The 23,909-nt window shown below is 40.4% G+C and overlaps 3 protein-coding genes and 1 long non-coding RNA gene across 5 annotated transcripts; all 4 read left to right on the forward strand.

Annotated features, from left to right (window-relative positions):
* The first annotated feature begins 583 nt into the window (after positions 1-583).
* Positions 584-1,832, forward strand: LOC146715274 (T-cell surface glycoprotein CD8 beta chain-like). Of its 2 annotated transcripts, none has more exons than XM_085452820.1 (5): positions 584-635; positions 735-1,079; positions 1,234-1,338; positions 1,420-1,454; positions 1,713-1,832. In XM_085452820.1, the coding sequence occupies exons 1-5, from the start codon at positions 599-601 to the stop codon at positions 1,830-1,832; spliced, it is 642 nt and encodes a 213-aa protein (XP_085308946.1). In that variant the 5' UTR covers positions 584-598. The 2 variants fall into 2 exon arrangements, with proteins under 2 accessions (XP_085308946.1, XP_085308945.1); XM_085452819.1 differs by having other exon boundaries at positions 599-635; positions 1,219-1,338.
* A 9,512-nt stretch (positions 1,833-11,344) lies between these two features.
* Positions 11,345-12,634, forward strand: LOC146715275 (uncharacterized). The gene is made up of 5 exons (XM_085452821.1): positions 11,345-11,381; positions 11,480-11,824; positions 11,981-12,085; positions 12,167-12,201; positions 12,507-12,634. Exons 1-5 carry the CDS (start codon positions 11,345-11,347, stop codon positions 12,624-12,626), a joined length of 642 nt encoding a protein of 213 aa, XP_085308947.1. The 3' UTR covers positions 12,627-12,634.
* A 2,265-nt stretch (positions 12,635-14,899) lies between these two features.
* Positions 14,900-17,282, forward strand: LOC146715276 (uncharacterized). Its single transcript, XR_014918941.1, has 4 exons — positions 14,900-15,109; positions 15,282-15,620; positions 15,801-15,908; positions 16,027-17,282. It is a non-coding gene; the product is annotated as an uncharacterized LOC146715276 (long non-coding RNA).
* Positions 17,283-21,635: 4,353 nt separating this feature from the next.
* On the forward strand, positions 21,636-23,667 carry LOC146715277 (uncharacterized). Its single transcript, XM_085451680.1, has 6 exons — positions 21,636-22,363; positions 22,495-22,827; positions 22,919-22,957; positions 23,074-23,184; positions 23,273-23,307; positions 23,392-23,667. Exons 1-6 carry the CDS (start codon positions 22,321-22,323, stop codon positions 23,500-23,502), a joined length of 672 nt encoding a protein of 223 aa, XP_085307806.1. The 5' UTR covers positions 21,636-22,320; the 3' UTR covers positions 23,503-23,667.
* Positions 23,668-23,909: the final 242 nt, after the last annotated feature.

Genomic DNA, 23,909 nt, shown 5'->3' on the forward strand with positions numbered 1-23,909 from the left:
AAGGGTCCCTACAAAGCAGGTTGCAAGCAAGAATGAAAGATGAGGAGTGTGACTTTAAGTACACAGAGTGGAGGCTGACTGACTTGAAGTAAGCAGCCAAAAAGAGGATTGAACTGGAGCAATGATGTCAGCATTGAGTTTTACAGTGTGTGAAAGTGGAGGTGAGATAAAGAATAAACCAGCAGCCAAACACCGGAAAAGCAAACGAGTGATTACAGAGGTTAGTTATTGAAATTACACTTAGACTTCATGTCTGTAGACAAATGTGAAGTAAACAGTCTGCACCAAAACCAGCAACTGAATAATGACTGTGATAAATATTGAATACTACAGCAAAGAATATTTAATACTGTATAAATTTACTGACATGTCTCTTGTAAACAGCCTTTTGTAAAAACTTTACTTGAAAAATGGTATCAAGCTGGATTTTAATGCTACCCAGTTTGTCTTACTCAGTGTCAGTTTGCACTCGTGCTCCTAAAAGCACCGTCACTGTCAGTCTGACTAAACATGTAAAAGCACAGCCCGCCTCTTTACCTAGAGATCACTTTTACTGAAGCAAAGTTCAGTAGGTAAAATAGTAGTGTTGTGTGTCACAATGATAAACATGAAACTAGTTTTACTCTACACCTTCAGTAAGTACATTTATCACTTTTTTTACATTTACTTCTATACAGTAATCCAGCAGGACTGAACCTTACGTACATGTCATTAATGCTCGCTGTTTGTTCCAGGTTGGATCTCTGTCTTAGCCTTCGAGTTTCACTCTGTGGAGGTTCAGCCTGGTGAAGAAGTCACGCTGCAGTGCTCCAACCTTAGCAGTTATCCTGTTCACCTATTCTGGTTCAGAAGTACCAACAGACCGAACGCTAGCAGGATCTCATCTATGTACAGCCCTGAGGGCAATGTGACTTTCTATGAAGGATTTCAAAATGGCAAATTCAGCATGACATCCAACATCTCTGTGCTATTTCTTGAGATCAAACAAGTGGATTCATCTGACTCTGGGCTGTATTTCTGTGGCCAGCCCAGTTCTGAAAAGTCCATAGTTTATGGTGCAACTAATTTAAAGGTTCATGGTAAGATTGTTTTTATTTTTTCTCTATTGATTCATTTAAGGCAATTAAAACGTGTACTATCTTTATTACCAGTCAAAAAACTACAGATACTCTTATTTATTATTCCTGTTATTTATTCTTATTAAGTAATGTAATTTAGTTTTCGTTCTTGTAGAAGGTAGATCACAAAATCCATCCACTATGATCCTGGGCAGTTTAACTGTTTTCCTTCTACTGGTCATCACTGGTCTGATTGTCAAGATCAGGAAATTTCATACAGGTATTTATTTGCTTAAACTTAAACTAAACATGAAAAGGTTTTTAGTGAATAACTAACAGATGTAGCTTTTCTATCAAATAGCTGAAGATGATGGACAGAATCCACAACGCAGTGAGGTAATCTGTTTAAACCGTAGATTCAGATCGATTGATTTATATATTGTCTGATTCAATCATTCATCTGTTAACATCCACCAGTCACCAGCAATCAGTCTTGAATTAGGTTTGAGTTATGTTGCTGAAAATGTACATTTTTATAAACTAAGACATCCACACATCAGCCTAGACTCTAGACAGATTGCTTCTGACCTAGTGGATGTTAAGAGATAAATAAATAATGTGCAAGATTAGTGACTTTGAACATTTTCATTACAGAATGTGGACTCTGGTGCCATGAACTATGCAGCACTGAGTTTCCCTCTGAGAGCAAAAATCAGAAGGTCTGCACCACAGAGAGAGCTGGAGACCAATGTTGTGTACGCTGCTACGAGATAGACTCACAGGAAAAGCAACACAAACTCTCTCACACATTTTGTTGTTACTTGATAAAAATAGTGTGACTGATGGTTGATGGGGGACGAGCTAGTGAGGACTTTGATGTATAGCTTAGATTGTCTTGTAGTGAAAGTGAGTGAAGCTCTGCTGTACTGTAATAGTAACACAGATGTAGTTTACCTTGTTTGACATGAAGAGACAGCAGCTGTGGTCTGACAGTCAATGAAAATCTCATCTCATCTCTGAGGCTTATTTTACAGACATTGTTGCTGGTAAAAGACCTGCAGCTTTTTACAAGTATGTGAGGCCAGACTCTGCAGCAACCAAACAACCAAAGTCATAATCTAGAAAGCCGATGCAAAGTCTTGCCACTGTGACATCCACCTGTCACAGCTACAGACTCTTCTCTGGGCAGTTAAAGCTCTAAATAAATAAACTTGAATCTAGTACATAAATGCATGTATATAATCACACACAAACTCTCATTGAAGCTGAAGCAACAGACTTGCAGGTTGTAATAAAACAGACGTCACCAAAATGTGTTTGAGTTTTTTTCTGGTTTGCTCACAACTTATGTGTAAAACTGAACTGAACTACCAGTCTATCAACAGATATAATATCTTTACTGATGAGTTGTGGCTAATCTTCTGGCTCTTGTAAACTCCATGTAGTTATTTGTGTGTTATTTTTTTAATAGCTTCCGAAAACTGGAATTTTCAGATTAACTTTGCCATCAAAGCTAGCCTTTTTGCCATGAAAGCCTTTTCAATTGAGATGGTATGAGTGTGAGCAGTGAGTCCAGCCTGGGTGATCCAGTCATCCCGGACAACGGTGACATGAGGGCAGGCAGATGAAGCGAGACGGCAAAAAGAGCATGAAACTGTGACTTGGGATGCACATCAATGACCAGCGTCCAGGTAAGTGAGAGTGCATCCAGGTTGGAGAATTGGAGATCCATGAAAAGACTAAAACACAAGGTAAGCATAAACTAGAAGATGAAGAGATGATGAGATAGCCTTTATTTGTCAGTTGCAGGTCTTTTGCCCACAACCGAGATGACAGACCTTGCCGATCTTACATACAATACACAAACATCACATTGGGGAGACAGGTCAGGCTAGGTAGCGAGGAAAAAAACATTGAAATGTGTAACACAAAAGGATAATACAGGAATGCACAGATATCAACACACCATAGCACAATAAACACAGACAGCAACATGGGAAAGAGTTCCAGTGTGTACATCTGATCTGGGACCGCTGCAATCTTTTGACTGCGCCTCCAGCTGACCCGATGTCCACATCAGAGGGGAGGTAAGCATTGGAGGTGGCGTTGGAGGGTGATGCGTCAGTGAGTGCTTATCAGTATATGTATGTGTGTGTGTGTGTGTCCATAGTTCAGCTGAGACAGTGTCCTTCGCCCTGCCAGGCTAAGTAAACAGTCTTCCAGCCAACCCAGGTGGCCTTGCATGGAATGGGAAGGAACAGACTCAACACAGTCGTTATCAGGGTGTTTTGTTCAGCTCCGGCCTTGAGCCCACAGCTGGCGCCGAAGGGGTAGCCGGATTATGATGGTAATTTTTCTTTGCGACGACTCATTAGAATTTCAAAGCTGTTCTTTAACACTCTGACACTGGTCTCTCAATCTCCTGTTGGAGAACCGCGAGCTTCCCAGTGATGGTATCAAACTTGCTGGTGTTTTCATTCTTTTGCCCAAACAGCCGATTCTGAGAACTCACAACTGCAGTGAGCTGTTCCGCGATGCAATCCAACTTTCGCTCAAGGGTGTTATTTTGAGCAGGCCTAAGTTGAAGCACTAAGGTGGATTAGCAGACAAACTTGCCAAGACACATCTTATTTCACAGTTGTGTGCGCTGGTCTTAAGTGCAGCCACCAGGTGTGGACAACAGGTGAGATGATGAGGGCTCCGCCCAGAGGTGGAGACCACAGCTCTGTGGAGAAAAACTGCCACTCACCCGGACCATGACAATGGTGTCCTGGTCCTAAAAGCACAGATGAGAGTTTAGCCCAACTATAGCTAACTAGGATCTCTTCACCTAACAACATACTTTTCCTCCAAAGAGATGACTTTCCATTTATCTAAAGCCAAACTGGCAAACTGTGATTTGATTGCCAGGCCTCCATCCCTGACTGCTTTCCATTCCACATGGCACTCAATACAATATCGTATCCACTTTGTTGACTCACAAAAGTGTGGGCCCATGTCACTCTTTTCAGGCTGCATCCAGATATGTGTTTGCCTTTGAGCTCAGCATCAAAAACAGCAAAGCAGCATTCCCAGGTCAGTGATTAAAATCAGTGTCAAAGCTGCTGTTCTGCAGCAAAAGCACAGGGTTACAGCAATACTCATTCAAAAAAGGACTTTTTTTACTCCAAGCAAATCTTTTTCCAACCTGTTATGTAAAGCCAAAGAGCTCAAAAAAGAAAACAGTTCAATAGTTTGTGGATGAAGGAACATGAAAGCAACCATGGTTAAGAACAATTTGAATTGCTTAGTATGAGTACAGCTGTAATGTTTGCCAAAGAGGCACAAAAGTGGCTTAAGACTGTCAAACTTAGTCACAGGGTGAGTCAGATGGTCTGCAGGGGGGAGGAGAGTTGAGTGAGATACATGTGCATATCACACTACAGAAAGATGCAGCACAGTGACAACACGAGGTCATAGAGCTTTAAAGAACAGAGTAAAGACTTTGTAAAAACCAACATAGAAAGTCTGTCTCTTTGCTGATGCGGTGAAATGAGCGATAAAGGATCATTGAAAAAAAGACGAATCAGTAAAACAATGTCAGTGTTTTCCTTTCTTTTCTTTTTTCTAAAGTCATGTAGTCAAGTTTTAGGATAAAATGCACAAACGTGATTTAATTTAACTGTTAATTTTGTTTAACAGTAACTGTAAGAGTGAAATACAAAGGCCGCAGCTTTCTTTCCTGACCATCATGAACGTGCTACAGATTGTGCCCCTCCACCCATCATCTTCTGCCGTGGTGACAAACGGTGCATCAGCTTTTTATCAGAGGTGGCAGTGTAGACACCTGGATAACAGATGTAGTTATCACAGGTCGAGTGCCCTCACCAAGTGAACTCTGCATTTCCTGCTGGCTAATACCAACAGGTTTAGAGATTAGGACTTTTTACACAAAGACCTGATCCAGACTTCCTGTATTGGGGTGCTGGTTCACAGATTGGCACTCTTAAACAGAAAGTTGGCAGAGCGGGTGAAATATGTGCTTTCACTGACACCAAATAAAGTCAATGCTAGAACTATCTGAAATGAAATGTGAAGCCTAAAGTTAAGGTTCACAGGGGTTACTGTTAAAGACAGAGACTTCTTTAATTTAGCCATGTTTAACATTAATTTACTACATTTAATATCAACACTAATGTATACACATTACGAAAATACACTCACTTTCTACTGTGTAGATATACCTGTTAAGCTACTTGTAAGCCAACATGGCATGCATGGCACATGGCTGCCACCAGATATAGGCATATAGTCAAGGTCAAGGCAACCTTTTGAAGTTTAAAGGGGAGGGAAGGTGATTTAGATGACTTTGAATATGGCATGGTTGTTGGTGCCAGACAAGGCTGGTCAATGTATTTCAGAATTTGCTTATATATAACTAAATAACCAAACCTTTCAGTCAAGATAGAGTCAGTCAGAGGAGAGGTAGAGCGATAAGGAGAGAGACACAGATAGAAAGTAGTGAGCCAACCAGAACTGACAGAAGGACTGTAAACTGTAAATTGATTCTACCTGCTATGTAAGTTTCTTTATGTATTTAATGTACAACCAGACATGTGGACATACAGTACACACACACATTAAACTAGTAATGTATTGAATTTGATTGCTTCCCCCATGAAACTGATAATTGGTATTTTTAGGAGCACTTGCACTTTTTTGCTTATTAGTCTAAGCATACAGTCAGCCATTGGTCAAGCAGTAGTGCAAGGAATGATACGGGTTAAAAATCTTTAGTTTAGTTCACACTTTAGTTCAGTGTGTGAATGTGTGTGTGAATGGGTGGATGACTGGTTGTGTAAAGCGCTTTGGGGTCCTTAGGGACTAGAAAAGCGCTATACAAATACAGGCTATTTACCATTTTAAATCAGAAAAAAGAGAAAACAAAAAAGTTTACTCTATGAAGACACATCACTATATTTCTTATAGTGCAATAAATGGACACATTTCAGCTATAAGTGTCATGGTCCCTGTGTCTGCCCGGCCAGCTCAAAAAGGCTACAGCTATTTGTTATTCTTCTCTCTCGCTCTCTCTGCTGTCTCATCCTCACCTGGGCGGAGCTCACTGTGGGCTTCCGTTTTTGGCCAACACACCTGGAAGCAGGTACTCACCTGTGGCTCTTTACGCTGCTACTCCCGGCAACATTTTAAGGCAAGGGCTTAAAAAGTTGTACTACTCACGTTAGTGTAGCCCAGCTCAAACCCACTCTTGTGTTTCCATGTGATATTCCTGGTCCTGATTTCTCATCTGTTCTGTATATAGATTTCCAGGTCACATCCAGGATTCTCATCCCTGGATTTCCTGAGTGTAAGTGAAGTTGCAAGAGATGAGTGGCGTGACCGAAGAGGAGTGTGGGAGCATATCGGAGAGTGTGTGTGGAATTCTCTTCACCATACCCTGTGGAACCCTGAACCCCTGAACTCCCTTCACGTTCTGTATATGGTCACCAGTGTTGGTCAAGTTACTTGAACAAAGTAATCAGTAACTAATTACTGATTACTTCCCCAAAAATGTAATCCCGTTACTTTACTGATTACTTATTTTCAAAAGTAATTGATTCTTAGTTACTTTTTAAAAACACGATTTACAACCTGAATAGGTAATAAAGTGATAGATCTTTCAGCCCAATTCTACTTTTTCTGCATAATCCATCATACGAAATGTAATCAAATGGAAAAAGTCTCTTTTTAAAACTTGTTTTATTAGTTTTAATCTTTTAACTTTATGCATCAAGCAAAAATTTAATTATATGCAACATTCTCTGACTGGAAGAAATTAGTTTAACATTTAAACCTATTTTTCTGCACATTCCAGCACATAATATATATATATATATTTTGTCTTTACACTCAGTCTTTCAAACAAATGCAAGTAAACCCAATATACACACAAAAGATCAAGAGCACTGGGATTACAACCAAAACCGTGAGAACATGGCCGCAGGATGCTATTCCGATGCTTCAGGACTGTTTCCACTGCACAGACTGGGATGTATTCAAGGTGCAGGACACTGACAATCGTGTCGCATTGGACAGTTACACCTCCACTGTCTTGGACTACATCTGTTTCTGTGTGGACAATGTAACAACTTTGAAACGATTCCGTGTGTTCCCTAATAATCCACCCTGGATGACACACGGAGTTCAACAACTTATTCGAACAAGGAACAGCGCTTTCAAATCCGGGGACCAGGAGGCACACAGTGCTGCCAGGGCCAACCTGAGAAGAGGCATCAAGACTGCCAAGCAGCAGCACAGGAGGCGTATCGAGGCCAGGTTTGAGAACAACACAAACCCAAGGCAGGTCTGGGAGGGCATCAGGGCTATCACGGACTACAAAAGAAGAACACCATCACCCTCAGCCGACAGTTCTACTCTGGCTGAGGATCTAAATCTCTTTTATGCCCGTTTTGATAGGGAGAACACCGACCCTGTCCTGTCCCCTCTCCCCTCAACCGATCCTGCTCCAGTCCTGAGCACTCATGAGCTGAGGCGTGTGTTCCGGAGCATTAACACCAGGAAGGCGGCCGGGCCAGATGGAGTGCTGGGCCGGGTGCTAAAAGACTGTGCTGCGGACCTGGCGGACGTCTTCACCTCTATATATAACACCTCGTTGTCCTGTTCACTGGTACCATTCTGTTTCAAAGCAGCAACCATCGTTCCCATCCCAAAACAGTCAAATGTCACATGTCTGAACGATTTCAGACCTGTGGCACTCACCCCCATTCCCGCCAAATGCCTGGAGAGACTGGTCATTAAACACATCAGAGCTGCTTTTCCACCATCCCTGGACTCGCACCAGTTTGCATACAGGGAGAACCGGTCAACCGAGGATGCGATCGCCACAGTGCTGCACACATTACTGAAGCACTTGGAACACAGGAACACCTATGCACGGCTCCTCTTTGTAGACTACAGCTCGGCTTTTAATACCATCCGGCCATACAAACTCCGTCCCAAACTCCACCAACTGGGACTTAACTCCTCTCTGTGCAACTGGATTGTGGACTTCCTCACTAACCGTAGACAGAGTGTCAGAGTGGGTAAGAACACCTCCTCCACCCTTGTGGTCAACACCGGTGCCCCTCAGGGGTGTGTTCTGAGCCCTCTGCTATACACTCTCTTCACCCATGACTGTATTTCCTCCTGCGCGTCCAATCTCATTGTTAAGTTTGCAGATGACACTACAGTGCTCGGACTTATATCCAACAATGATGAGACAAACTATAGGACAGAGGTGCAACAACTAGAGTCATGGTGCCACGACAATAACTTGGTCTTAAACACCAAAAAGACCAAGGAGATCATTGTAGATTTCCGGAAGAGGGGTCATAACAACCATCTGCCTCTCTTCATTGGCAGTGAGGCGGTGGAGAGGGTGAGCAGTTTTAAATTCTTGGGGGTAACTGTGACCGAGGACCTGTCCTGGGGCAACCATATCACCTCAGTTGTACGGAAGGCCCAACAGCGCCTCTACTACCTGAGGAGACTGCAGAGCGCACACATTCCCAGATCTCTGTTGTTGAACTTCTACAACTGTGCCATCAGCAGCGTTCTGACGTATGGATTTCTAGTATGGTTCCCCAGCTGCACCAAGGCCGATCAGCAAGCACTCCAGCGGGTGGTGAAAGAAGCTGGCAGAATTATTGGAACAAGTCTGCCAGAGATCAGTAATATCTTCCCCACTCGCTGTCTGAGGAGGGTGCACAGTATCCTGCGGGACCAACATCACCCTGCGCGCCACCTTTTCCATCTGCTGCCCTCAGGGAGAAGGTACAGGTCTATACAGGCCAGAACATCCAGACTGGCCAACAGCCTGTATCCACAGGCTGTGAGGCTCCTGAACTCTCTGCCCCCCTCTCACGGACAATAACCGTATCCAACTTCTTAATAGCAATGAACTGGTCTGCATTGGTGCATCATATCTTTATTCTCTTCCCCCTCCTGCCCCCCCCCCCCCCTCTTTCTTAAATAGATAACTATCATATCTGATATCGTATCTCACAGTACAATAATATTGAATGGGTTGCATTGTTGTATTTTGTCATGTTTCTCAGGTCTTTGTCTGAATTTCTACGAACATTATTGCTAAGGATTGTCTTATTGCATTGGAGTCACACTGGGTTAAATATGTACACTTGGGTTTTAAGGGGTATTTATTATTTTCTTCTTTTTTTTGGGTTGTATGGAAGCCCCAAACGCAATTTCATTGTTCTTGACAATGACAATAAATAAATACTACTACTTTCAAAACACAGCAGAACATAAATAAAATCAAAGACTCAACGGTCCTGTTGCTCTATTTTCACCTGTATAGTAGGTTGATGTTTGCCCTGGTGCAGGTGAGCCGCAGCGGTCAGTGGAAGAATCCGCGAGTTTGTCTGTAAATTTCCCTGGTAGCGCACTCGGTGCTTGCTCGGAAATTATGGGGTTTTTCACTGTAAAAAGAAGTTTTCTTCCCACGCAGTGAACAGCGGACGCTAATGTTTTCATCACTTTTTACGGAATTAAACTCAAAGTAAGGTCAGTACTTCCACACTTTAAACGCTGCACGCTCATACTCTCTCCTGCACTCGATATATTATCCATTGTTGATCTGCACACAGCTGTTGCCACGAACGTCGCACTCGCTTACGTCACTGTCATGAGACACTCTCGCAAAAAAATCACGGTTTTAGTAACGCAGTTACGCTGCGTTCCTACGGGAAAGTAACAGTAATCTAATTACTCGATACTTGAAAAAAGTAATCGAATTACAGTAATGCGTTACTTGTACTTGTGACACGTTACTGCCCATCTCTGATGGTCACTCTGTGTTTTGTAAATAAACAATCTTTGCACTTTTCCTCAAGTCTGCACCCAATTCTGTTCAGTCAACCCTGACAATAAGCCGTCTTCAGCAGAAATCAAGGCAAATAGCAATATGAAGACAAGATGACTGTTTGTGACTTCCGAGCACAAACAAACAAAAAGGAGTTGAAAGCCTCCGTGAATGACCCACCTCAAAATGTAGCTCTTAAAAAATAAATAAAATGAATTTAAGAAAGAATCATGGCCAAAAACTCATATATAATGATCTACATATTATTATATATGAAGATCTACATACACATTAATAAGGACTGTGTATACTGTCAGTTAGGGTTGATCTGATCATGGAACTTGTTATGGTAACTCTACAGCAGCTACTTTGTTCAGAGACAGTGGAGACTGAGTTGAGTCTGTTAGAAGAGCTGCTCAGAGTGTTTTTTTCCATCTGTGCTAAGCACATATAGGCCAGGTCACATGATGCTAGTGGTAAATTACCTTTCACTGCACTCCAGATTACTGGTCACACTTAACTTCACAAACTCGCTTAACTGCTCTCAGCTATAGTAAAGTGACACTTGCACAACCTTTAGTCTACTATTGTTTTGTTTTGTGTTTTTTTTACATTTTAAGATGTGAAATTAAATGTGAAAACCACACCAGGTGAAAGTGTCACAATTAGATACATTTGAATCTACTACTCGCAAGTCACTGTGCATTTATAGAGATACTGGTTTAATGTATCATTAACTTTAGTATCACTGCACAGGTAACTCCTAATAAAATACTAAGTTAACGTTTTAGATATTAAGGTACTGTCATGAACTGGTGGAAATATGAGAATGGGACCCAAGAGCAGACTCAATACACGAGTTGAATTATTGACAAGGTTTATTTACAAAATGTGAACTTAAACAAGAACATGCCTAGAAACTGAAACGTAAACAAGGGACCTAGAGCTGAGGAAGATCAAGGGCGGAGAAACGCTTAAACACAGGGAGCACACGGAGAGCCAAGGAATGGGGAGCTCTGCATCAGAGTAGAGGGAGGTTACTGGGCAGGAAGGTAAGTGAATGATTAGCCGTGGGTTGTGCTTCCTTGCATATTGGAGATGGTGAGTCCTGAGGGAGGTGAGAGTGCCCAGTGGGGTGAGAACAATGAAGGAGGATATCCAGTCCCAGAGGATGGTCTGGACACACCCTGAAAAATCTCCAAAAAACTCTGTATCTGGTAAACAGTTAGCCCTTTACCCCAAAACTTACATGAAACATGGTATCAAACTGGATTTTAATGAAACACGTTTTTTGTTTTTTTTTACTCAGTGTCAGTTTGCACTCGTGCTCCTAAAAGCACCGTCACTGTCAGCCCGCCTCTTTACGTAGAGATCACTTTTACTAGAGCACAGTTTAGTTAGTGACATTGAGGCGGTGCTTGTCACAATGATGAACATGAAGCCAATTTTACTCTGCACCTTCAGTAAGTACATCTGTCACCTTTTCACATTTACTTCTATACAGTAATCCAGCAGAACTGAACCTTATGTACATGTCATTAATGCTCGCTGTTTGTTCCAGGTTGGATCTCTGTCTTAGCCTTCGAGTTTCACTCTGTGGAGGTTCAGCCTGGTGAAGAAGTCAGGCTGCAGTGCTCCAACCTTAGCAGACTTAATATTCGCTTATTCTGGTTCAGAAGTACCAACAGACCCAACGCTAGCAGGATCTCATCTATGTTCAGCCCTGAGGGCAATGTGACTTTCTATGAAGGATTTCAAAATGTCAAATTCAACATGACATCCAACATCTCTGTGCTATTTCTTGAGATCGAACAAGTGGATTCATCTGACTCTGGGCTGTATTTCTGTGGTGAACTCAAGAATGAAATGTTTATAGTTTATGGTGCAACAAATTTAAAGGTTCAAGGTAAGCTTGTTTTTTTCTCTATTGATTCATTAACAGCATAAATTAAATTAAGATATGTACTATTTTTAGTACTTGTCAAAGAACTAATAATACTCTCATTTATTATTCCTATTATTTATTTTTATTAAATAATCTAAAAAAATGTCTTTCTTGTAGAGGATTCATCACAAAATCCATCCACTATGATCCTGGGCAGTTTAACTGTTTTCCTTCTACTGGTCATCATCGGTCTGATTGTCAAGATCAGGAAATTTCATACAGGTATTTATTTGCTTAAACTTAAACTAAACATGAAAAGGTTTTTAGTGAATAACTAACAGATGTAGCTTTTCTATCAAATAGCTGAAGATGATGGACAGAATCCACAACGCAGTGAGGTAATCTGTTTAAACCGTAGATTCAGATCGATTGATTTATATATTGTCTGATTCAATCATTCATCTGTTAACATCCACCAGTCACCAGCAATCAGTCTTGAATTAGGTTTGAGTTATGTTGCTGAAAATGTACATTCATGAATTTCAAATGAAACATTACAGTCTTTGTGTGTCTGTATTCCCAATAGAGCAGAATTTTGTCTAACTCTACACATCAGTCTACACAGATTGCCTCTGACCTAGTGGATGTTAAGAGATGAATAAATAATGTGCAAGATTAGTGACTTTGAACATTTTCATTACAGAATGTGGACTCTGGTGCCATGAACTATGCAGCACTGAGTTTCCCTCTGAGAACAAAAATCAGAAGGTCTGCACCACAGAGAGAGCTGGAGCCAAATGTTGTGTACGCTGCTACGAGATAGACTCACAGGAAAAGCAACACAAAAGATCTCTCACACATGTTGACATTACTTGAGAAAAAAAATTGTCACTGATGGTTGATGGGGGACGAGCTAGTGAGGACTTTGATGTATAGCTTAGATTGTCTTAAGTGAAAGTGAGTGAGGCTCTGCTGTACTGTAATAATTACCTTGTTTGACATGAAGAGACAGCAACTGTGGTCTGAGAGTCAATGAAAAAGATATTGTTGCTGGTAAAAGTTCTGCACCATTTTACAAGTATGTGAGGCCAGACTCTGCATCGGCTTTTTAGACTATGGAGTTAGCTGTTTGGTTGCTGCAAAGTCTTGCCACTGTGACATCCACCTGCCACAGCTACAGACTCTTCTGTGGGCAGTTAAACCTCTAATTAATTTTGAACTTGAATCTTAGTACATAAACGCATGTATATAATCACACATAAAATCTCATTGAAGCTGAAGCAACAGACTTGCAGGTTGTAATAAAACAGACGTCATCAAAATGTGTTTGAGTTTTTTTCTGGTTTGCTCATAACTTATGTGTAAAATTGAACTGAACTACCAGTCTATCAACAGATATAATATCTTTACTGATGAGTTGTGGCTAATCCTCTGCCTATTGTAAACTCCATGTAGTGAACCTTAATAGCTTCCAAAAACTGGAATTTTCAGATAACCTTGCCATCAAAGCCTTTTTCAATTGAGATAGCGTGAGTCCAGCCTGGGTGATCCACTCATCCGGGACGACGGTGACATGAGGGCAGGCAGATGAGGCGAGAAGGGAAAAAAGAGCATGAAACTGTGGCTTGTAACCCACAGCAATGACCAGCATTGAGGTAAATCATCCATGGAGATCCATGAAAAGACTAAAACACAAGTAAACACAAGGTAAGCATAAAGGAGAACTTGAAGCACTGCGAAACTAGAAGTCAAAGCACTAAGGTGAGTTAGCAGACGAACTTGCAAAGACTAGTTAGGTGTTCTTGTCTTAAGTACAGCTGGAACCACCAGGTGTGGACAACAGGTGAGATGATGAGGGCTCCACCCAGAGGTGGAGACCACAGCTCTGTGGAGAAAAACTGCCACTCACCCGGACCGTGACAAGGATGTCCTGGTCCTAAAAGCACAGATGGGAGTTGTCCCAGCTATATTTAGCTGGCATGAAGGAACATGAAAGCAACCATGGTTAAGAACAATGTGAATTGCTTAGTATGAGTACAGCCTTTTGTTTGCCAACAACAACAGTCAACAGTGTTTTCCTTTCTTTTCTTTTTTCTAAATTCATGTAGTCAAGTTTTAGGATAAGAAACATAAAAGTGATTTCAGTTTACTTTTAATTTTGTTTAACAGTGACTGTAAGAGTGAAATACAAAGTGTGCAGCTTTCTTTCCTGGCTGTCATGAACATGCTTGTGCCCATCCACCCACCATCTTCCGCCGTGGTGGCAAAACGATGCATCAGCTAAACTGAAAGCCACAGCAAGATGAACATTAAGCTCTGCATTAAAACCACATGCAAATAAGCTGTGTTGCTTTCGCACAAATGCTTGATGTCTTTCTTTTTGGCTGTTTAGATCAACAGATTAATGCATATAACCAGAATTATATGCATCAATCTGTTGATGGTCATTTAGCTGTGGCACCCCACCATAAGCCATCGTCCATTGGCGGGCCGACCCCACAGTTTGAGAAACATGGCAGTGGGGTAATGCAGCATGTCACAAATTTCATAGGATCTCGGACTGCTTTCATCAACATGACTTGAATGGTTTCCACAGTCTCCAAATATCAGACATGATTCCATCATTAAATCTGCAGCAGTGAAATGATGCTGCCTTAACGTGCATGAAAGACTGATTCTAGCAGCTTGCTGAATCTATACCACAGCAATGTTACCACAAAGGTGGGTGGGGAAGTGTGGGGTGGGAGTCCTACCAGGTAAGGTATCCCTAGTAAAATGCCAAGTAAGAGTATTTGTATTTGTATGTAGAAGAAAGAAACTACTCATAATCTCGTCAGTGGTAAATTTATGTATTCATTATGATTTTGCTAAACTAATTCCGATCTTTTATCTTCTGTCAAATCTGTTAATGCATTTTATTTGTCTTCTACTTATATATTACAGGAAAACTGTGCTTGGAAAAAACATCTTGTAAAGACTTGATGACAATGTTGGCCTCAGTCTTGGTACATGCTTTAAAAATCTACAATATTACATGCTGGGACGCAGCTTCAAAGCACTGAGATCACAATCCAAAGAAGTGGTGAAGGTGTTAACAATGCGAGTTACGAAACAGGCAAAACACACCTCATTCATTTTGGTGCTCATGCAGATGTTTGTGCTGCAACATTTTGTGGGCAAGTTATTGTATCTCAGTGGCGAGACAGATAGAAGTTGTTCTTTATTGAAACTTCCTTAGTGAAGCTCAGTTATTAAGAACAGCGATGAGCTTTATTATGAGAACAGCTGTACTTCTCTTCAGCCTTGGTAAGTACTGGCAATGAGTCTTTCTCCAAATGAATTCCATGGGTGAGGGTAATGTTTTACTTAATAACCAGAAGAAAAATGGTATTTATGAGCTACTAAAACTGTTGAGGTCTATTAGTATCTGTTTTGGTCTTAACAGCTCAGAACTACATTTCTTTGCTGTTTGTTTCAGGATGGATCTCCTGCTCAGATTCTCAGACTGTGGAAGTCCAGCCTGGAAAAAATGCCACACTGCTGTGCTCCAACTTTTCCAGTTTTCCTACTCACACAATCTGGTTTAGACTAGTCAATCAAACCTCGCCTATTTGTATTTCATCAATTTATAATTTCGCTCAGCCCAGTGTTCTCTGCAACGGAGTTGAACATGAAAAAGTTGAATTGACATCCAACATCTCGACTATCTTCCTCAAAATCAAACAAGTGGATTTGTCTGACTCTGGGTTGTACTTCTGTGGATATTATATAAACGGACACCCAGTGATCGTCAACTCAACATATCTAAAGGTTCAAGGTAAGAATGATGTAACATTTCATATGAGAGTTAACCACAGGAACCACAGATGTGTGTCTTGCATCAGTACAGGTAGATTGTAATGCAGTACTGTGAAGAGGTTGGATCACATTTGAAGAATCTTTTCAGTTTTTGCACAAAATGTTTTATTCAAGTCAAATGTGGGCATTTCTCCTGTAGGAGGAGCTGATGAAACAACTAACCTGACGAGCTTAATTCTGACCGCTGTGACTGTTGTTCTTACTAAGGTCATCATTTGCCTTGTTATCAAAATGAGGCTTCAGACAGGTACTGTTCAGGAACTCGGTCCTATCTCTTCATGTTTAATTTAAAAAGTCCACTTGTGCAATTCAAAGACATAGTCAAAGACAAATCTATAAGAAAATTTTCTTGTTTCTTTTTACAGAATCTAGTATCCAGCCTGAGAATTGATTTTTTTGTTTATTTCATCGAATCACCTAAAAGAAGAGGAGAATCAGTCTTAGTCATGCTGCTGTCACATTCCTGACCAGCCATCTGACATTTTACAATTATAATTTTACAGTGATCCAAGCTGGACAACAGAGTAAAAGGATGATCAGTGCATTAGAACATATAGTTTATATCTTAAATATAGAACAGGATACAGTGCTAAAAAATGGCTTAAATCTTTTTATCAAGTTTACCCTTTATAAAACTGTTCCATCGGAATACTGACATTTTGGATTTAAACGTTCACAACACATGCAGCTGTAGCCTGTATCTGACATGTCTGTTACCAGAACACTAACACTGTGGCTTCAAAATGTCCTCAGTTCAAACCTTAAATGGTGACATCATTTATGCTTTATAGCTATAGTCATTGTTTTTCACCTCTTAGTCACTTTGCAGTAAAGGGTGTTCTTATTTTTTCCTCTAACTTAGAGAAAAGATTATATATACATATATATGTATATATACACATACATACATACATATATATTTAAAGAATCAACTCTTTTCATTCACTCCCAACAGCTAGACTGCTTTATGGTCACTTCTGTTATTACCTGTGGTCTGTGCACTTGTGGAGTGTGTGTATTTAAACAGGCTAAAGGTATCTCGAGTTAAAAATGGTAAGTTGTGAATGTAATGGAAAAGATGATCATTTGACCATGTTTTACTAAATTTAACGTACACTGAGAGGGATACCCAAGTTACTGGTGCTACAGATTAGCACTCCTTTGTTGCATCTAGATTGGAACCTTGCAGTGGCCAGGAGAAAAATCTTCAGCTTAAACTTAGAGAAACAGGCAGAAGAACATGGTTTCTTATGTGACATTGGTCTCGTCAACATATTTTTGTCACCAAACATTTTAACTTGTTATAATGTACATGTTTTTGCTCAATATTACCTTTTTTGTCTGGTTTCTCCCAGCTGTGTTTCCCTCCTGTCTCTCATTCCCTGATTGCTCCGGTGTGTATTTAATCCTGTTTTTTTCTTGCCCTGTGTTGCGTCTTACCCTCTTTTTTGCCGTGTGTTTTCTTGTTGTGTTCCTGGTTGTTTTTTCTAGCTCATGTTCCTTAGTTTTTAGTTTCTTGAGTCCAGTTTAGTTTCGAGCTCATGTTTGAGGTTTTTGGTTTGTTTTGTAAAGTCAATGCCTTGAAACGTGTTTCCAGCGAATAAAGCTGCATTTTGAGTTTAAGTCCAGTGTCTGAGAGTCCTGCATTTGGGTCTTGCCTCTTGCCTGCTACACAGCCTTTTCATGACACATTGTTTAACTGGTGCACTTAATTCTTTTATAAAATTGTACCCTTCATATTTTCAAAAAAGGCAAAAGCCTTATCTATTATAAGAAAATCATCATACATCTTAAGAGTCAAAATGTTGCACTTAGCTGACTAAGTGTTCAAATCTTTAATCCATTAAAACACGTCTTGCAAATCTTTCCCAGTACAATGCCTGTATACAAGAATACCACAGAAGCAGAGCAGCTTTTAGACACGGCAGCAACATATTTTGCTTTGTAGTGAAGTCTGACTATATAAATTTATAGCCATGAACAGAACAGGAATCAATGTTGTCTTCAGACAGAAAGTAACTATTTTAACCCTGCACCCACAGTTTCCAGTAGCTCTTTATCGAAGGGCAAAACAGTATAAGTGGTGGTTGATGGAGGAGGAGCCAGTGTGGAAAATTCTGAACAGCCCAGATTACCTCATAGTGAGAGTGAGTGAGGCTCTGCCATTGCTTAATGATGAACGAGAGAGAGAGAGAGAGAGAGAGAGAGAGAGAGAGAGAGAGAGAGAGAGAGAGAGAGAGAGATCAGAATCAGAGAGAAACTGAAAGAGAGAGCATGCAGTGGTCTGACAGACACGTTCTGACTCCTGGCTAAACTCGGGGTTAAAATGCACTTCACAAAAGTTAATAAGCTGTAGTGTGAACACAAGTCAGACAAACACAAAAGAACCACCAAGTCTGATGTGCGGAACAAATAAACTCAAATGAAGGTAATTAAAGTGAACCTAAGTTCATATTTTCATTCTTGAATTTTACTAGAGTAGCTTTACAAAATGCACAGTTGAAAATATGCTGTTTTTCTTACACTCTGACCTTGAAGCAGCCCCCTCTTCTAAAACGTGTCTTTTGAGCTCCCAAACTTTATGTTGCCAGCTTCAGGCTCAGTTCTTTTGTTAGCAACACACAGCAGGAGCAGCTCCCATCAATGCAAAACTGACTCCACTAACATCTCAGTCAGTCACATAAGATAGACTGACCGTGAATCCAAAATACTCCAACAGGTTATTTTGGAAAGAATTAATCATATTTTATAGAAACAGGGGAAAAAAACCAAGAACATTACATAACTGAATAACCACTACAAACATTGTCCTTACCCTTTATCAATAAAAAAGTCCACAAAATTCACATATAAGATTATATAAGAGGAGAGGCACATTTACTGTGTGTGCAGGAGATCAAGTGGAAGGGAAGCAACGCTAAGGGGCACTAGAGGTGGACTCAAGCTGTTCTTCTGTGGTGTAGACAGGAAGAGAAACTGAGTAGGAGTAACCTTTAAGGAAGAATTTGTGATTAGTGTTGTGAAGGTGAAGAGAGTGTCAGAAAGGATCATGACTTTGAAGCCGGACATAAAAAGGTCTATACTGACTGTTGTCAGTGTGCGTGTCCCAGAAGTACTAGAAGAGAAAGGAATTGTGAACTAAGATGGACAAAGTGGTAGAGAGTATCCCCTGAGGGAGAGACTGATGATTGGAGGAGACTTCAATAGAAAGGTGAAGGGAACAGAGGTGATAAGGAGAAAACATGGTAATGGATTTTGCCAGCAGCACGGAAATGTCTGTGATGAGAGAGGAACACTGGATAATGCATAAGAGTGCAGGAAGGTACATACAGGTGGACTACATCTATTATGTAATGACTGTGTGACAGTCAGATTTTTATTTTTTTTAAAAAAAGCAACTTTAATGGTGAAAACTTCAAAAAGCAAAAAATACAAAACATGTGCAGAACATGAGGCAGGCATTCACAAACTAGAGCTCTTGAGGAGAAACCTCCGAACAGGGGTTCACACAACACAGAGCGAGGACACAACAAAGAAAACAAGGAAAATAAGACGAGATGAGAAGGAACACAACTGAGGAACACAGCTGAACAGAATCTAAATAACGAGACAGGATGAGACTATCAAAATAAGATTGGAAATAAACACTGAGACTATACTTTACTAAGTATGTGTTCTTTTCTTTTTTCTCAAGTACTGTTCCAATTCAAAGTATGCATCAAGCCAGGTACGCTACAAATGTCCAGATTTGTTCCCACTCCGCCCATTCTACTGAGCATGCATCAGTGGTGACTGGTGTGCACTTTGTGCAGTCAGGTAGCCCAGAATGCATTTCATCTGAAACTTACAAAAGCAGCAATGACACATAAGAGCAGCTACAACTGTAAGTAAAGTTTGAAATATTACTGTTTCTCTGATAAACATTAAACTTTAAAGATGTTTTAAGGCAAGAATGCAGATGTGTAAGCAAAGAATATAGCTGTCAATAAAATATTGCTACTTAGCTGTGTATGAAGATTAAAGAACAAGTAACAAGCAAGGTTAACTTTTTTTTTTTATGTATTTAAACTGTATGTTAGGATGTACTGTAAAAGTTGCATGTAAATGTGAATTTACATGATGTCATGTAAATGTGATGACTGCCAGCTGTGGCTTTGTCAGGGGTTGTGTGTGGAGGTGTGGAAGAGATGACCCAAACGCAGGACTCACGGTGCAGAAATGATGAGGATTTATTGGAGCGGGTGAATGAACAAAGCAGGAACGAAAGACTGGCTGGCTGGCTGGCTGGTTGACTAACTGAACATACATACGGAGAGACGACAGGAACATCAATGACACGACAAGGGCTGAAGGGAAGAGAGGGCTTAAATACATAGACTGATGAGGATGATAATGAGAGACCGGTGAGTACACAGCTGAACATAATCTGGCTAATGACACGAGACGAGCTGACACAGGAAAAGCAGGAAGTGAGAACATGGAAGTGGCAAAATAAACTGAATATGAACACAACTGAAAACACTGGGTCACCGACCCAGGAACCCTGACAGGCTTTAAGCAGTGAGAATAAAAAAAACATATTTTAATCCCAGCAAGAATATTGTTCAGTTATACACAATTAAGATCTCTGTGCCTTTTCTGAAGGTGATGCGGCAGTCTTTTCAGGTAAGCTGAGGAAGTGCATCTCTCTCTATCGTGTCCTCTCTGTTTTCTGCTATTCAATTGTTATCAGCATTACTGACAAAACATTTAATTGCAACTCTTTGCTGGCTATAGTTATTTCTTTGCCTGATATAAATAAAGAGTCTTTTTAGCAACAAAGGATTTTCTAATGTAACTGATCTGTTTCTTTGAAGTAAAGTGTAGGAAGGTAATGCATTCTGTTCCCAGGATAAGTGTGTATTGGTTTATATGTGTAAAAGATATATAAAAGGGCTCAGTGGGACTGCCCCATTGAGCACTTGCATAGGGTTTTCCTGTTTATGCTTATACCTTGCAAGTAATGAATGCCTTATGCGCTGCGTGTCTTACTTTATAATGAACTTTTTCTGAAAGTGCCCTACTCATTGAGTCCTTGTCTTTAAAGGAGTTATTAAGCCAGCAGGCCAGAGATATTAGCTTTAACAAATGGTTCTTTAATTGCTAGCTTGAGGACGAAAAATGAGTGACAGAGAAATCTCCTAGTCTGCTGTTATGATTATGAAGTTGGATATCAATCTAAATCAAGGTTCCCAACACAGCAAACCCAGAACCCAGATGAGTGGACACTCCAATTCAGGTTGCGTAAAGCACATGAAGCTGGCAGATATGTGACAACAGATTATGTAGGAAACCAGGAAACCAATGTTTATCAATCCAGTACAGAACCAAGAAAGTGGAAGAAACCCCACAGCAGATTATATTATAATATAACTGAGGAACAGTATCAGCTGTTGTCAGGCCCTCAGTAAGAAGAACTTTCCAGGGAACAAGAAAGACAGATAAGGAGAAGTCTTATTCTGCATATACTAGGTAAGCTATTATTATTAATGGAATATCATTTGAAAGAAAAGGAAATTTAATAATAGAAAGCTATCCTCACTAACTGTCTCCATATGGAATATGAAAGTAAATTCCCTTCATCCAGACCTCTCAGTCATTATTAGTTTGGCCCAGCGCTTTAGGTCTGCAGCAGTGGCGCACATGCATAATGTTTTTAAATGCAGTACAGCACCAAGAAAGTGAAAGAAAACCCACAACAGATTATATTATAATATCACAATATTATGGGATTTACAGTCATCTTCCCCTACCTTTAATCTTACCAACTAATATTTCAAAAACAATTGCTCTTCCTTTATCAACATCTGTCCTGTCTACTGAATTGGACCCAGTTTCCAAAACACTAATCATGTCTCAGATATAACACATTAATCCTATCATGGGTTCATCACTGTCCTCCACCACTCGGCGATCGTGGCTCAAGAGTTGGGAGTTCGCCTTGTAATCGAAGGTTGCCGGTTCAAGCCCCGGCTCGGACAGTCTCGGTCGTTGTGTCCTTGAGCAAGACACTTACCGCCTACTGGTGTTGGCCAGGAGGGCTGATGGCGCAATATGGCAGCCTTGCTTCTGTCAGTGCGCCCCAGGGCAGCTGTGGCTACAACTATAGCTTGCCTCCACCAGTGTGTGAATGTGTGGATGATTGGGTGTGTGAAGTGCTTTGGGGTCCCTAGAGGGGACTAGTAAAAGCGCTATACAAATACAGGCCATTTACCATTTTCCTGGAATTTTATTAATCCAGGTGTCAGTATGTCTGACGAAGTAAAGAAAGTCCTTACTTTTTCCACCTCTGATGATGTATTAAGGCAGCTCTGAAGCCAAAGGGGGATCAAATCTGGTACTAGCAAGGTTTACCCAATGAAATGGCTCGCAAGTATATAGTGTTATTTAGAAAAACGTGAATAAACAACCTGGACATTCAGGCTAGAGGACAGTTTTATAAAGTGTGTTCATGCAATACTGACAGTTGACAAAAGTCCAGTACATCATGCTAGCTTTTGTGGGCAGACCTAAAAATAGAAGAAGAAAAAACAAACACCCACCCATTTAAGTGTAAAAACACACTTCCTGGGTCTCACTTCAGCCCCAGACATTTCAAAGGTTCACTGGTCTGTGCAGTAATGAACTTTAGTTTGATGTCGACTTTAAGTCTCTGCAACCTCTGTGCGTACTGACTTGTAATTACATTCAACTTCACTGCTAACCTTATTTTTGTTATGTTTACCTAGCTGTTGCTTTTATTATTTACCTAAATTAAGTGGTAATGTACTTTTATATTACTTTTATTGTTTCAGTGTTGATTGCAGTCTGCAGGGCTCAGACTGTGGAAGTCCGTCCAGGTGAAGAAGTCACACTGCAATGCGCCAACATTTCCACGCACAGTTCTTTAACGTTCTGGTTCAGACTGGTCAACAGAACCATGGCCAGCTGTATCTCTGTCATGTTCAGAGCTGATAAAAGTGTGGCATACTGTGATGGATTTCAAAACGGACCGTTTGAAATGACTTCCAACAGCTCTACTATCTTCTTGAAAATTAAACACCCACGTGTATCTGACTCTGGACCTTATTTCTGTGGATTTTTCACAATTTTTCCAGTTTTTAACGTGATACATTTAAATGTTAAAGGTAAGAACATTTAAAAGTTTTTGTGGGAGGTTTCAGTCCTTTATGCATTTATTTATTTTTTTGTCAAATTATATATTCGCTTTATTTAAAGACTTCAGTGATACTGATGAGACTGAGAGCATCACCAAAAGTAAGTTTAGCCTAATTACTAATCATCTGGTTTCTATGTTTGCTTGCTAATTTTGTTAGAAAGTGACCAAGACCGAGAGCTGAACTTAAACTAATGCAATGATTCTGTCTTTGTAGAAGAGTGTGATGGAATATCAGAGCTGGCCGGTCTGATTTTGGCTCCTCTGACTGTTTTCCTTATAAACGCAGTTATCGCCATGGCTTTTAAAATCTGGACACTACAGAGAGGTACTAGAAACAGCCACTGGTTAATTTTGGTTAATTTATAAATGAGATTTTGGCATGACTGACTGGATGTTTTGTTTCTGTGGTGAAGCTGCTGCTGAAGGACAGATACTACAGCAAAGTGAGGTGAATCCATTTTTACTGTCCATGATAATGTGTTTCAATATTTGAAATGATGAGACCTTTGTAACTCTGAGTTCTTGTTTTCAGAACCTGGATTCTGATGAAGCAGCAATGACTTTGTGCCCAGCAGCAAAAGTAAAGAGAAGGCCTGCATCACAGAGAGAAGTCGAGACTCGTGTTTTTTATGTAGCCCAGTAAATTCTCGGGGAAACACTGATAAGGTTTCCGATAAATCTGCAACTGGGATTTTGTGTGTAGTTAATGAGTCTACTGTAATGTAGAAAAAATGTTTGATACATTGACAAAGTTTGGTTTAATGAAATGTTGTCTTGTTTGGAACAATAAAATCAGGTTTTTCTTTCAGGAAGTGTCTATTATGACATTAACTGACTGTTCAGGTTATCATTCGTAAGAGATGGAGATCTGCAGCTGTGCAGGAGTGAGTAGGGAAAAGAAATACTACTCTAATATACTACTATATAGTATTATTCTATAATAATTTAGTAAAGAAGTTAATGGGTTTTGTTTCAGTATTAAGAACTGGAAGGCAAAGCATCTTGCTTCCATCTGCTCTAAAAGATCTATCTCCTCTGGTCTTAAAACGT

This window comes from Copadichromis virginalis, linkage group LG3 (assembly GCF_057382275.1).
Source record: "Copadichromis virginalis isolate Kocher_CV1m ecotype Utaka linkage group LG3, C_Virginalis_male_GT1.1, whole genome shotgun sequence".
NCBI classification, from domain to species: domain Eukaryota; kingdom Metazoa; phylum Chordata; class Actinopteri; order Cichliformes; family Cichlidae; genus Copadichromis; species Copadichromis virginalis.

Coding starts and splice junctions, on each gene's coding strand:
- LOC146715274 (XM_085452819.1), top strand. CDS start 599: ATGATAAACATGAAACTAGTTTTACTCTACACCTTCA. Junction 636..734: donor AGTTTTACTCTACACCTTCA/GTAAGTACATTT, acceptor TGTTTGTTCCAG/GTTGGATCTCTGTCTTAGCC. Junction 1,080..1,218: donor AACTAATTTAAAGGTTCATG/GTAAGATTGTTT, acceptor AATGTAATTTAG/TTTTCGTTCTTGTAGAAGGT.
- LOC146715275 (XM_085452821.1), top strand. CDS start 11,345: ATGATGAACATGAAGCCAATTTTACTCTGCACCTTCA. Junction 11,382..11,479: donor AATTTTACTCTGCACCTTCA/GTAAGTACATCT, acceptor TGTTTGTTCCAG/GTTGGATCTCTGTCTTAGCC. Junction 12,202..12,506: donor AGAATCCACAACGCAGTGAG/GTAATCTGTTTA, acceptor TTTTCATTACAG/AATGTGGACTCTGGTGCCAT.
- LOC146715277 (XM_085451680.1), top strand. CDS start 22,321: ATGAACTTTAGTTTGATGTCGACTTTAAGTCTCTGCAACCTCT. Junction 22,828..22,918: donor GATACATTTAAATGTTAAAG/GTAAGAACATTT, acceptor CTTTATTTAAAG/ACTTCAGTGATACTGATGAG. Junction 22,958..23,073: donor GACTGAGAGCATCACCAAAA/GTAAGTTTAGCC, acceptor CTGTCTTTGTAG/AAGAGTGTGATGGAATATCA.